This window comes from Chanodichthys erythropterus, chromosome 9, assembly GCF_024489055.1.
Source record: "Chanodichthys erythropterus isolate Z2021 chromosome 9, ASM2448905v1, whole genome shotgun sequence".
Taxonomy (NCBI): domain Eukaryota; kingdom Metazoa; phylum Chordata; class Actinopteri; order Cypriniformes; family Xenocyprididae; genus Chanodichthys; species Chanodichthys erythropterus.
In genome coordinates this window covers 19,557,743-19,572,479 of record NC_090229.1, presented here as the reverse complement: position 1 = coordinate 19,572,479, position 14,737 = coordinate 19,557,743, and the positions used below count along the sequence as shown (strand labels likewise).

General features: G+C 36.5%; 1 protein-coding gene across 1 annotated transcript; it reads right to left on the bottom strand.

Annotated features, from left to right (window-relative positions):
- Positions 1–713: 713 nt before the first annotated feature.
- adipor1b (adiponectin receptor 1b) lies at positions 714–14,560 on the bottom strand. Its single transcript, XM_067394921.1, has 8 exons — positions 14,258–14,560; positions 11,721–11,916; positions 11,228–11,353; positions 10,893–11,064; positions 9,058–9,244; positions 8,779–8,966; positions 8,502–8,695; positions 714–1,480 (listed from the first exon to the last, which is right to left on the bottom strand). The coding sequence occupies exons 2-8, from the start codon at positions 11,859–11,861 to the stop codon at positions 1,352–1,354; spliced, it is 1,137 nt and encodes a 378-aa protein (XP_067251022.1). The 5' UTR covers positions 11,862–11,916; positions 14,258–14,560; the 3' UTR covers positions 714–1,351.
- Between the last annotated feature and the right edge of the window lie 177 nt (positions 14,561–14,737).

Here is a 14,737-nt window from a genome sequence, read left to right as displayed (position 1 = left end):
AAGGAACTCTTAATGCTTCAGCATACCAAGACATTTTGGACAATTTCATGCTCTCAACTTTGTGGGAACAGTTTGGGGATGGCCCCTTCCTGTTCCAACATGACTGCGCACCAGTACAAAAATCAAGGTCCATAAAGACATGGATGAGCGAGTTTGGTGTGGAAGAACTTGACTAGCCTCAACCCGACAGAACACCTTTGGGATGAATTAGAGCGCAGACTGCGAGCCAGGCCTTCTTGTCCAACATCAGTGCCTGACCTCACAAATGCGCATCTAGAAGAATGGTCAAAAATTCCCATAAACACACTCCTAAACCTTGTGGAAAGCCTTCCCAGAAGATTAAGAATGGGATGTCATTAAAGTTCATGTACATGTACAGGCAGTCGTCCCAAAACTTTTGGCAATATAGTGTAGAAATATAAAAAAAACACTAAAATCAAAATGACAAAATCACATAACAATATTACTAAAACTTGAAGTAAAATTAAATTAATTCAAACTAAAATATAAAAATAAATGATAATTCAAATTATTAATACTATTATTTTAGTATATAAAACTAAATAGCATTGAACATACTTCAACCACTAACCTACTTAAAAAAAGCATATGTATAACATAAAATCCTCTTTCAAATGCCAGAATGACAGTGTACACACACACACACATACAAAGAACTATTGATGATGAAAAAAGAACAACTATTATTGATCAAAGCAAGCAATTCTTGGTGTTTCATCTTTATTCTGCTCTTTTTAAATATCTTGACTTCTATGACTTCCAAAACCAATACAAGTATTTTGGACTGAAATCCTGATTCACTCAAACAAAAAATAAATTGCATGTGTCCCAGTGTGAGTCCCACTGCTGAAGCTCTGGGTCATTTTAGGGTCAAAAGTTAATGAATGATCATGCAAACATGTTTGAGAAAAACGAGAACTAAACATGTTCATGTGTGTTACCCTTAAATTCTTACAAAGTACAGAACTACGAATCAGTAAATAAAACCTTAGATGAAAAACCACGCACTAGTTCAGAAACCTATTAGAAAAAAAAAGGTGTTGGAGGAGGTAGTGTCTCTCAAGACCTCTGTAATGTTTTATGACTCATTCCAGTGATTTACAATAAATTCTGTGCTGTACTGAAATAGTAAAGAACAATATAAACACAAGACTACCTCATTTATCAGTAATTTTAAGTATCTTAACAAATAAACATCCTATTTAAATATATGTTAAAATCCCTCAGAGATAATACAAATCTTTCAATCATTATTATGTCGGGTCCAGGTTCATTGTGAAGTGAGCAGGCACCGGCCAAAGTTCAAGCAATTTTTTTTTTTTTTTTTTTTTTACAGCAGAGTGTCATCTGTGCAGCCTCCTTCCAGACCATAGCGGAATTCCTGCAGGTTTGAGATTCCATAAAAATGGACAAACGCCGCTCCGACAACCAACACATGGAATATCTGATGAGACTGAAACTGAGAAAGTAAAACAGATCGAGACTATGAGTATACTTCCATGAACATTATGCTATTAGACTACTTTACAATACTACATGCAACAAAATTTCCCTTAAAGGATTAGCTGACCCAAAAATGAAACTTCAATCATTAATTACTCACCCTCATGTCGTTCCAAACCCTCAAGACCTTCGTTCATCTTCAGAACACAAATTCATATATTTTTGATGAAATCTGAGTGGTATATGACTCCAGAGACAACAATATAATCAACAATTTCAAGGTCCAGAAAAGTACTAAAGACATTGTTACAGGTGCCGTAGAACGTCTTTTTACAAGATGTAATATAAGTCTAAGGGAGTGGGGGTTCAATCTTCAACTGGCTGGCGGCAGCAGCCACTGACAGGTCACATGACCTGGTGGCAGCTGCCAGTCTGATTCTGGCAGGTCACGTGACCTGCCATTGGCGCTGGTGGCAGCTGCCAGTCTTGATTCTGGCAGGTCTGTCAGCGGTGGCTGGCAGAGTGTAACGCGTTCCTTATTTCTATCGTTGCATGGAAATACATAATTGTATTATTATTAAAATAATCTTATGACTCTATTCTTTTGTATAATTCACGTTTTAGATGGGTTTATCTCAATTAAAGCAGTAAAATGACCGTGATCTCAACTGGTGGAAAATGACGCTCAGCCCAGCCAGCCACTGCTGAGACGCGAGTATAACGCGCTCTCTAATCACTCTCGCTGCATGAAAATACATAATTTTATTATTATTAATATCATATTATGACTATATTGTTTTGTATGGTGGACGTTTTAGATGGGTTTATCTCAATTAAAGCAGTAAAATGACCGTGATCTCAACTGGTGGAAAATGACGCCCAGCCAGCCACTGCTGAGACGCGAGTATAACGCGCTCTCTAATCACTCTCGCTGCATGAAAATACATAATTTTATTATTATTAATATCATATTATGACTCTATTCTTTTGTATGATTGACGTTTTAAATGGGTTTATCTCAATTAAAGCAGTAAAATGACCGTGATCTCAACTGGTGGAAAATGACGCATAGCCCAGCCAGCCACTGCTGAGACGTGAGTATAACGCGCTCTCTAATCACTTTCCCTGCATGAAAATACATAATTTTATTATTATTAATATCATATTATGACTATATTGTTTTGTATGATTGACGTTTTAAATGGGTTTATCTCAATTAAAGCAGTAAAATGACCGTGATCTCAACTGGTGGAAAATGACGCATAGCCCAGCCAGCCACTGCTGAGACGTGAGTATAACGCGCTCTCTAATCACTTTCCCTGCATGAAAATACATAATTTTATTATTATTAATATCATATTATGACTATATTGTTTTGTATGATTGACGTTTTAGATGGGTTTATCTCAATTAAAGCAGTAAAATGACCGTGATCTCAACTGGTGGAAAATGACGCATAGCCCAGCCAGCCACTGCTGAGACGCGAGTATAACGCGCTCTCTAATCACTCTCGCTGCATGAAAATACATAATTTTATTATTATTAATATCATATTATGACTATATTGTTTTGTATGATTGACGTTTTAGATGGGTTTATCTCAATTAAAGCAGTAAAATGACCGTGATCTCAACTGGTGGAAAATGACGCATAGCCCAGCCAGCCACTGCTGAGACGCGAGTATAACGCGTTCTCTAATCACTTTCCCTGCATGAAAATACATAATTTTATTATTATTAATATCATATTATGACTATATTGTTTTGTATGATTGACGTTTTAAATGGGTTTATCTCAATTAAAGCAGTAAAATGACCGTGATCTCAACTGGTGGAAAATGACGCTCAGCCCAGCCAGCCACTGCTGATACGCGAGTATAACGCGCTCTCTAATCACTTTCCCTGCATGAAAATACATAATTTTATTATTATTAATATCATATTATGACTATATTGTTTTGTATGATTGACGTTTTAAATGGGTTTATCTCAATTAAAGCAGTAAAATGACCGTGATCTCAACTGGTGGAAAATGACGCATAGCCCAGCCAGCCACTGCTGAGACGCGAGTATAACGCGCTCTCTAATCACTTTCCCTGCATGAAAATACATAATTTTATTATTATTAATATCATATTATGACTATATTGTTTTGTATGATTGACGTTTTAAATGGGTTTATCTCAATTAAAGCAGTAAAATGACCGTGATCTCAACTGGTGGAAAATGACGCATAGCCCAGCCAGCCACTGCTGAGACGCGAGTATAACGCGCTCTCTAATCACTCTCGCTGCATGAAAATACATAATTTTATTATTATTAATATCATATTATGACTATATTGTTTTGTATGATTGACGTTTTAGATGGGTTTATCTCAATTAAAGCAGTAAAATGACCGTGATCTCAACTGGTGGAAAATGACGCATAGCCCAGCCAGCCACTGCTGAGACGCGAGTATAACGCGCTCTCTAATCACTCTCGCTGCATGAAAATACATAATTTTATTATTATTAATATCATATTATGACTATATTGTTTTGTATGATTGACGTTTTAGATGGGTTTATCTCAATTAAAGCAGTAAAATGACCGTGATCTCAACTGGTGGAAAATGACGCATAGCCCAGCCAGCCACTGCTGAGACGCGAGTATAACGCGTTCTCTAATCACTTTCCCTGCATGAAAATACATAATTTTATTATTATTAATATCATATTATGACTATATTGTTTTGTATGATTGACGTTTTAAATGGGTTTATCTCAATTAAAGCAGTAAAATGACCGTGATCTCAACTGGTGGAAAATGACGCTCAGCCCAGCCAGCCACTGCTGATACGCGAGTATAACGCGCTCTCTAATCACTTTCCCTGCATGAAAATACATAATTTTATTATTATTAATATCATATTATGACTATATTGTTTTGTATGATTGACGTTTTAGATGGGTTTATCTCAATTAAAGCAGTAAAATGACCGTGATCTCAACTGGTGGAAAATGATGCTCAGCCCAGCCAGCCACTGCTGAGACGTGAGTATAACGCGCTCTCTAATCACTTTCGCTGCATGAAAATACATAATTTTATTATTATTAATACAGCTAATCTTATGACTATATTCTGTTGTATGGTTGGCGTTTCAGATGGGTTTACCTCAAATATATATACAATCTACTTAATGCTTTCTGTCCTCTGATTGACAGTACATAGCCTACATATGAAGTATGTGTAAGGCAAAAATGTACTGTACTGAAGCAACTTGATTATTCATATTTATACACAATTTTTAATGCTAAAAATTACTATTACTAATAAACTACTTTTTTCGTGTTAATGTAAGTGTCAAATATAACACAGCATGCTTTCGGGGAACATTATATTATGATTGATTTTCAAAAAATTGAGCTATAAAAGCCTGATGTATAAATATGATGCTCAACAACAAAAACATGCACATACTTTTGAGTATCATATTTCATACACACATGCACTGGGACTCGTGATTTTTATTTATACTGTACAAACTGTACATCCTCCCATATATATATATATATATATATATATATATATATATATATATATATATATATATATATATATATAATTAATGAGAAATGGACAAATAAATGTTACCCAAACGCCTGTTGTTTACATTAGCATTAAAAAATGTAAACATGTATTTTATTATTTTTAACATTAAAAAAAGAGGCATGAATAATTAGGTAAAACAAAGTTGCTGCATTCCACAAAATTTTTATCTTACACTTACTTACAAGCTAACACTCAACAACAACTTTTTAAACATGCAAATCCCCTCCAAATATTGTAAATATGTGAAACATATTTGTGAAACAAGTTTTCTCAGAATATGAGCAGATTTACAGGTGGTCATGTTGCTTATGCTGCCCGTGACCTTAAAAGAAATGAACAACGTCAATGTATCTAAATATTTACATCAAACACACCTTTTTAAAATGAAATCAAGAAATGAGACCTAAACTTCCCCACAGCCGCTAAAATGATTGTATCCAGATTTAGGATTAATGTTGAGAAAGGGTCGTATTATTAGAATAATTCACGTTTTAATTGCCATTTTTATGCTATATATTATTGCATAACTCGTGTTATTACAAAACATAAAATCGTCACAACTATTAGCAGTATGCATACAAATTAGAATGATTTCTTTGGAATGACAGGCAACAGTGGCTGGATGGTTGAGCGTCCAGCGAAGCATATAGCAACCAGTTGAGATCACGGTCATTTTACTGCTTTAATTGAGATCAACCCATCTAAAACGTCCACCATACAAAAGAATAGAATCATAATATGATATTAATAATAATAAAATTATGTATTTTCATGCAGCGAGAGTGATTAGAGAGCGCGTTATACTCGCGTCTCAGCAGTGGCTGGCTGGGCTATGCGTCATTTTCCACCAGTTGAGATCACGGTCATTTCACTGCTTTAATTGAGAAAAACCCATCTAAAACGTGTATTATACAAAAGAATAGAGTCATAATATGATATTAATAATAATAAAATGATGTATTTTCATGCAGCGAAAGTGATTAGAGAGCGCGTTATACTCGCGTCTCAGCAGTGGCTGGCTGGGCTGAGCGTCATTTTCCACCAGTTGAGATCACGGTCATTTCACTGCTTTAATTGAGATAAACCCATCTAAAACGTCCACCATACAAAACAATATAGTCATAATATGATATTAATAATAATAAAATTATGTATTTTCATGCAGCGAGAGTGATTAGAGAGCGCGTTATACTCGCGTCTCAGCAGTGGCTGGCTGGGCTGAGCGTCATTTTCCACCAGTTGAGATCACGGTCATTTCACTGCTTTAATTGAGATAAACCCATCTAAAACGTCCACCATACAAAACAATATAGTCATAATATGATATTAATAATAATAAAATTATGTATTTTCATGCAGCGAGAGTGATTAGAGAGCGCGTTATACTCGCGTCTCAGCAGTGGCTGGCTGGGCTGAGCGTCATTTTCCACCAGTTGAGATCACGGTCATTTCACTGCTTTAATTGAGATAAACCCATCTAAAACGTCCACCATACAAAACAATATAGTCATAATATGATATTAATAATAATAAAATTATGTATTTTCATGCAGCGAGAGTGATTAGAGAGCGCGTTATACTCGCGTCTCAGCAGTGGCTGGCTGGGCTGAGCGTCATTTTCCACCAGTTGAGATCACGGTCATTTCACTGCTTTAATTGAGATAAACCCATCTAAAACGTGTATTATACAAAAGAATATATTCATAATGTTATATTATTAATAATACAATTATGTATTTCCATGCAGCGACAGAGATATAGGGAACGTGTTATACTCTGCCAGCCACCAGAACCTCTGACAGACCTCCCATAATCAGACTGGCAGCTGCCACCAGCGCCAATGGCAGGTCACGTGACCTGCCAGAATCAGACTGGCAGCTGCCACCAGGTCACGTGACCTGTCAGTGGCTGCTACCGCCAGCCAGCACAAGATTGAACCCCTACTGGTCTAAGGTGAAGTTTCAGCTCAAAATACCCCATAGATTTTTTTTTATTAATTTTTTTAACTGCCTATTTTGGGGCATCATTAGAAATGCGCCGATTCATGTTGCCCTTTAAATTATCATGCTCCCTGCCCCCGGAGCTTGCGCTTGCCTTAAACAGCATAAACAAAGTTCACACAGCTAATATAACCCTCAAAATTGTTCTTTACAAAGTGTTCGTCATGCAGCATGTCTAATCGCGTAAGTATGGTATTTATTTGGATGTTTACATTTGATTCTGAATGAGTTTGATAGTGCTCCGTGGCTAAAGCTAACATTACACACTGTTGGAGAGATTTATAAAGAATGAAGTTGTGTTTATGAATTATACAGACTGCGAGTGTTTAAAAATGAAAATAACGACAGTCTTGTCTCGTGAATACAGTAAGAAACGATGGTAACTTTAACCACATTTAACAGTACATTAGCAACATGCTAACAAAACATTTAGAAAGACAATTTACAAATATCACTAAAAATATCATGATATCATGGATCATGTCAGTTATTATTGCTCCATCTGCCATTTTTCGCTATTGTTCTTGCTTGCTTACCTAGTCTGATCCAGTTGTTAATACTGGCTGCCCTTGTCTAATGCTTGAACATGAGCTGGCATATGCAAATATTGGGATCATACATATTAATGATCCCGACTCTTGCGTCACAGTCGGTGTTATGTTGAGATTCGCCTGTTCGTCGGAGGTCTTTTAAACAAATGAGATTTATATAAGGAGGAAACAATGGAGTTTGAGACTCACTGTATGTCATTCCATGTACTGAACTCTTGTTATTCAACTATGCCGAGATAAATTACATTTTTATTTCTAGGGCACCTTTAAAACAGTTGACATGACTGCAGTGGCTCAACCTTAATTTTATGAAGTGAGGAGAATACTTTTGTGCACAAAAACAAAACAACAATAACTTTATTCAACAATATCTGTGTCATTCTCGTACGCTGTTTACATTCAGGGCTTCCAGGTTCTATGTCAGAACAGTGACTTCTGATTGGCCGGTTCCTGCGTCAGCATCACACGCATGTGTTGTGCTGCTCACGTGAACAGCATTTGCCAAAACTGAGCCGGCTTTTGACACAGAAGCTGAAAGCACTGAACGTAAACAACATAGGAGAATTACACAGAAGAGAAGATATTGTTGAATAAGTCATTATTTTTGTTTTGTTTTTGCGCACAAAAAGTATTCTTGTTGCTTCATAACATTAGGGTTGAGCCACTGCAGTCACAAGACTGTTTTAACGATGTCTTTAGTACCTTTCTGGACCTTGAAAGTGGTGGTTAAATTGCTGTCTATGGACGAGTCATATACCTCTCAGATTTCATCAAAAATGTCTTAATTTGTGTTCCAAAAATGAACAAAGGTCTTGCAGGTTTGGAACGACATAAGGCTGAGTAATTAATGACAGAATTGTCATTTTGGGGTTAACAAACCCTTTAAGTCTTACCCAAATGTCACATCTTCCAGGAAAGTAGCGTTCAGGTATCCGTGCTGCATACAGTCCTGCTCCACTGACATACATGGCACCCATCAGATAGAACCAGCCCATCTGACCCACTGTCGTTGCCTTCACAAAACCCTCTGTGATGGTAAAGTGCATTGTGGGAATGAGCCCACTCAGACCGAGGCCCAGGAAAACACCTGAAGATGAAAAATTGTTTTTAACAGCCATGTCAAATCAACAATTAAGGTGGAACTTTTCATGGAGCAGGTGAGTGTGTTACCGGCACGTGTGGACCTGTGGCGAGGGGTGGCGAATCGGTCCACCTGGGCCACTATGATAGCAGCGACACCCAGCACACATACAACAGACAGATAGATAAGCCGTGGCTGAGGCGAGCAGTAAAACGAGTAGTATAGCCATGGAACGAATGAGCCCATAATCAACAAAGCGATACCAGAGTAATCCAACCTAGGGGCATAAAAAATACACTGCAGTCACTGAAGGTAATGCATACATAATATGCCTACACACATAGAACATAAAAATCGGTGTCACTTACTTGGAGAAAGTTCTGGAAACCTTTTCTGAGTGGCAGTAGACGGTGTGAAAAAGCCATGAGAAGCACAAACAAAGCACTGCACCCAGGAAGAACATCCCTAACACCACCTTCTCCTGCACAGGTGCCATGAATGACACATTCGGCCGCAGCATTGTCAGTGTACCCAAGCAAAGGAACAGAATTAGGCCTGTAGGAACACATTGCGATAGCTTAGTTAGCCTCCAAAATGACTCACCAGAAACATAATTACAGGTTTGACTGATATTAAAAGTGGTGCGTTTTTTGTCATCCTCAGGGCAATGATTCACACATATCAGATTATCACATTACAAATATCATACAATTTATCTTGTAAGTTCCAGAAGTTGTAGAACATCTTTCTTAAAACGTCACTGGGGTTATGATATACGCAAGTTTGTTCAAAAGTTTGTGGCCAGTAAGATTTTTTTTTTTAAGAAATTAATACTTTTATTCAGCAAAGACACATTAAATTGATCAGAAATTACAGTAAAGACTGTTATAATGTTACAAATGATTTCTATTTTTAAATAAACTTTTGAGCTTTCTATTCATCAAAGAGCCCTGGAAAACAGTTTCCTCAAAAATATTAAGCAGCAAAACTGTTTTCAACATTGATAGTAATAAAAATGTTGCATGAGCACCAAATCAGCATGGATCAACAGGATCATGTTGTCATGTCAGATGTTGGTTTTGTTCATGTTTTCATGTCTTTTATTTTGAAGTGTAGTCATCAGTGTTGCCAATTGCTTTCAGCTGAGGTAGCTTAAACTGGTCGCTAAATGTTGCTAGATGACATCATACTGAGTCCACTGATATATTTTAATATAAATATAGATCAGCGGGCGAGTCACGGAATCTAGACAAAATTTGTCCAAGAAGTACCATACATACATTTTCAATGGAGGGACAGAAAGCGCTCGGACTAAATCTAAAATATCTTAAACTGTGTTCTGAAGATGAACGGAGACGGGTTTGGAACAACATGAGGGTGAGTCATTAATGACATAATTTTCATTTTTGGGTGAACTAACCCAAGTTATTTTCATGGAGTGTTGCCAATTTAGATTTAGTGACTTCCCTTGCCCCTTCTGAGACTTTTTTCAAAACTTTAGGGACAAATCTAGCAACTTCTTGACCAAACCTTATCTAGATTCTTATTTTGTCCACTGATCTCTATTCATATTTATATAGATCAATGAATTTGCCATTATCATGTCATCTAGTGACATTAAGCTACCAGTTTTAGCTACTTTTAAAGCAGAACTAAGTAACTTTTTTTTAACCTTCATAAATAGTTTAGTCCTTACCATGGTTAATTGACTTGTAGTGGTGTGTTTGAGGTGTGCACTAACCCCCTCTGGCACGTCTACGCCATAAAACAGCACTTGCAAGTTCAGGCGAGAGTGACAAACTGCTTTACGGTAATTCAATATACACATAACGACCTCACTTTATAAGACAATTTCGAAAATTACCCACCTCCATCGAGATTTCTTGTACTGTATTTGCAAAACTACTGCGCTGGTGAGCGTTGTAGTCATTGTATAGTCATTTTATAGTAATACAGCCTTGGTAAGCAGGAGAGACTTTTTAAAATGTTAGAATGTAACATTAGAATGTAAATAATTCCTCTGCAGGAAAATTTGAGAAACGGGAAACGTTCATTTAAGACTATTTGCTGGCGGTCAGTTCACAAGTAGCCGCTATAGTGATAAGTATGTCTGTATATGGGTTTAATTAAAATCTCTGGCTCTTGATGAACTTTTGTAATATTTTACATTTTTGCAATTATTTCACACATCATAAACACAGACCCAGCAGGTGCGTCCAGATGTTTCCAGTTTCTGTGTGAATCCTAAAGATGCTCCCAAAACAGGCACGGAAGGATGGCATGGGTGGGCGGTGTCCTTGAAGCAGGTAATCATTGTCCTTCAGCCAATCGGGGAGGAGACTGTATGGAATAACTCGCCAACGTCCTTCCCACACCTAGTAATGGTAAGAGTTTGCTTCAATACAAACCGCTCAGACTAGAAATGGGCCACATTTGTTACTATTACAAAAGTAACACTTGATTTAAAATACAAACATTTTGGTTAATAAATTACAGTTTTGAAAGCGTAAATAGGAGTCATTTGAAGATGAACATCACCTTGTGTACAAACTCTTCCATCTTCTCCATGGCATGGTGTGCCTGCATGGGTAGTGTAACCACCCGCAAACCACCTTCTTCCTCTTCATCCTCATCCTCATCTTCATCTGGAAATGCAGATGCACCCTAAAAAAAAAAAAAAACAATTATGCTTTTAGTTAACTTTAGGTGTTCTTGCCTCATTCTATCTACTGTTCAAAAGTTTGAGGTCAGAAAGATTTGTTTTAGAAAGTCTCTTAGGCTCAGCAAGATGTTGTAATACTGTAAAATATAATTGCACAATAACATGTTATTTACTCAAGTGATGGTAAAGCTGAATTTTAAGATTCTTTGATAAATAAAAAGTACAAAACTACAGCATAACAGAAATAAAAATATTAGCATTAAAAATGTCTTTACTGTCACTTTTGATCCATTTAATGTCTTTGCTAAAAAAATTCATTTCTTTGAAAAAAATCTTGACCCAGAGTTTTTTTTTATTCTCACTACTCACTCTGGATTTCTCTGCATTAGCTGGAGTTGTCAACAGCGGCCCAAGCTCCGTGAGCTCCGCATTCTCCACATTATCATCATCAGAGGTGCGCCGCTCGGCATCACTGTTGGAGCCGCAGTCACCATGGTGACACGTTGTCATGGGGAGACGAACCTAAAACTCCCCAGATATTCTACCTTGTCCAACAGTTCACAATCTGATGATGATGTATAAAATTCACAGATTAACACATGTAGAATGGTTGTTGACGTGACATGGCATTTTCACTGTCACACAAGATAAAAATTAATATAATTAGTATTGTCATCATTTAGAAATGCAGTAAATGGTTAAACATGTCTTTGTCTTACATTGACCTGTTGATATAAAAACTGCTTTATTTATTATTTATTTTTTTTAACCAAATCTCAAAATTGTCCTATGGTGCGCTTTTGTCTCAAGCATGGTTCAATAAATCACAACTATGAATAAATTAAAAAGAAAAGCATACAAATGTTAATAACTTGGACATAATTTTACAAGTGTCTATTTTAGTAATTAGCCACATTAGCTGTCATGCTTTTTTGGTTAAAGGTTGCAGGCTTGCCTTCCAGTGGCTTTGGTCATGTTACTGAAGCCCATGACATGTGCACATGGCAATTTTTTGTGTCCGAATTGTTCAAAAAGTTAACCTTTTTGGAACCACTATAAAAGTGTCAAGTTTTGTTGTTCTTTGGTGTCACACTCACACCATAGGACACATTTAAAGGGTTTGTTCACCCAAAAGTGAAAATAATGTCATTTATTACTCACCTGTAAGGCCTTCATTCATATTCAGAACACAAATTAAGATATTTTTGATTAAATCCAATGGCTCTGAAAAATCGGACCATCACTATAATGTTGAAAAGTCGTTATTTTGTGTTTTTGGCGCACAAAAATATTCTCATTGCTTTATAATATTAAGGTAGAGCTACTGTACTCGCATGAACCAATTTAAATATGTTTTTAGTAACTGTTACCTTTATGAATCTTGAGAAAGGAAGTGTCATTGTTTTGAATGCAGAGCGGAGCCATCGGATTTAATAAAAAATATCTTAATTTGTGTTCTGAAGATGAATGAAGGCCTTACGGGTGTAGAACGACATGAGGGTGAGTAATAAATGACATAATTTTCATTTTTGGGCAAACTAGCCCTTTAAAGCTGCAGTCCGCAACTTTTTTGTGTTGAAAATATTCAAAAATAATATAATGAGAATATACAACTTGAATCCATTTTCCAAACCGTGTGTTTTTCTTATCCTGAATCATTATAGTACACTTATAATAAGTGTTTATATTCGGACTATTTCCGACCAGACTGGTAGGACTCGCTGCACAGTATCACAGTAACTGCGTGACTCGCCATAGACATACACGGAGAAAAGTAGCTCCGGCTACAATGTTCTTCCGCAAGACGCGTGCAGTACTGTTTATTAACCGTTAGAGGGTCAAAAATCGTGGACAGCAGCTTTAAGTAAAATGACAAATAAATAAAAAACTGAAAGAATCGACAAAGTTAGTGAGCCCTGATATTTTCTCAAACATCAGAGTTCACACTAAATAATATGTATTTTATTTTCGAATTTGGTGTTTTATAACAAAAAAAAAAACGATTTTTTTTACTGCTTATTTGCCAACTAGTAACTACCCAGATACAAATATTGGCTATATAGTCAAATCAGACTTGAAATACGTTTCAAAATATTCTATTCTTGGCATTTCAATAAATTAATCCACTTAAAGTATATGACATAAACGACATGATGTGCAAAAGCCCCTAAACATCAATTCCAATGGGGCCTTAAGTTAAATTCGGATACTGATTTCAGTAGCTATAATCAATTTCAGGACGATCTGTCTTAATTTAGTGTTATATTCTGATCAGCTGTTTTTTCTGCTTAGATCTAGGGCCAATTGCATAAACGTGTCTAAATATCTAGTGTGACCCACTAGCAATTAGTCAAGGGGCAGTCTTACTTTTCGGTATCAAATTAGGCCAATCTACGTATTTATGTAACTGACTTAAAAAAGTTAAGAAAAGTCTTAATAAAATATTGATTACTATCTTGAAAGAGTAGTCTTATCGGTTTATGCAACCGGCCCCTGGTCAACATAAACAGGCTGCTCCAGTTTTCCACAAGTGCCAAAGGTTTACATCCTGTTAACTTAGCATGCTTACAAGCTAACCAAACGAATAATCAAACATTAAAAGAAGAAAAAGAAAAAGAAAACATTTCCGAATCATCGTCTAGCAACGTTCAGCTGAACGTGTTTGTTTCTGCGTCATGTGTGGCTGTGTTATGTGTGTATTATTATACTGCGTGTACATCTTCGTAATGACTGAATCAGGTTAGCCGAACCGGATAACATTAGCCCGCATGCTAAGGCACTTCCCTATTGTCTGATTCGATCATTATTTGCATAATACATGGCTGCTTTCATCACGGTTCGTTAGCAGATGTTTATAATCATAGACCACGCAATAATACAACAGATCAGTGTTCATCATACGTTACCAGGCTGGGCAGGCTGTCAGGTCCGTTCATGGGAGTTACTGCTGCAGCTTGCCGTCCGGTCGCTATGAACCTCTATGAACCTGTAGAACCAGTCGGTTCAGCTCAGTAACAAATTATAACACAAATAACTAAATTAACATAGACTAAAACCCTCTGATACACAGTGCACTCTATCAGCACGCGGACACAGAGGATGTACTTTGTATCCGTCAGAGAGAAGAACACGTAAATCGTAACCGGTTTGACAAACGCAAGACGTTTTAATCCTTAAACGTACTAATATCTATTTTCATGCTACTAATACTTATTTTTAAGATACTAGTAGGCTATATCTATTCCATTAGGTATATTACCTTTTTTAAAAGATACTAGTAGCCTACTTATTCGTTATACTACTGCTGGTACTCATTCATACTACCTTTCAAATAGACTTATTCATCAGATAGTAGACTACTTAATATATACTAGTACTTATTTATT

What these genes read in the sequence shown, in the direction of transcription:
- adipor1b (XM_067394921.1), bottom strand. Translation starts at nt 11,861, where the DNA reads ATGACAACGTGTCACCATGGTGACTGCGGCTCCAACAGTGATGCCGAG. An exon ending in CTAATGCAGAGAAATCCAGA is followed by an intron (nt 11,354 to 11,720) that starts GTGAGTAGTGAG and finishes TTTTTTTTTTAG; the next exon opens with GGTGCATCTGCATTTCCAGA. An exon ending in CATCTGGACGCACCTGCTGG is followed by an intron (nt 9,245 to 10,892) that starts GTCTGTGTTTAT and finishes GTGTTCCTACAG; the next exon opens with GCCTAATTCTGTTCCTTTGC.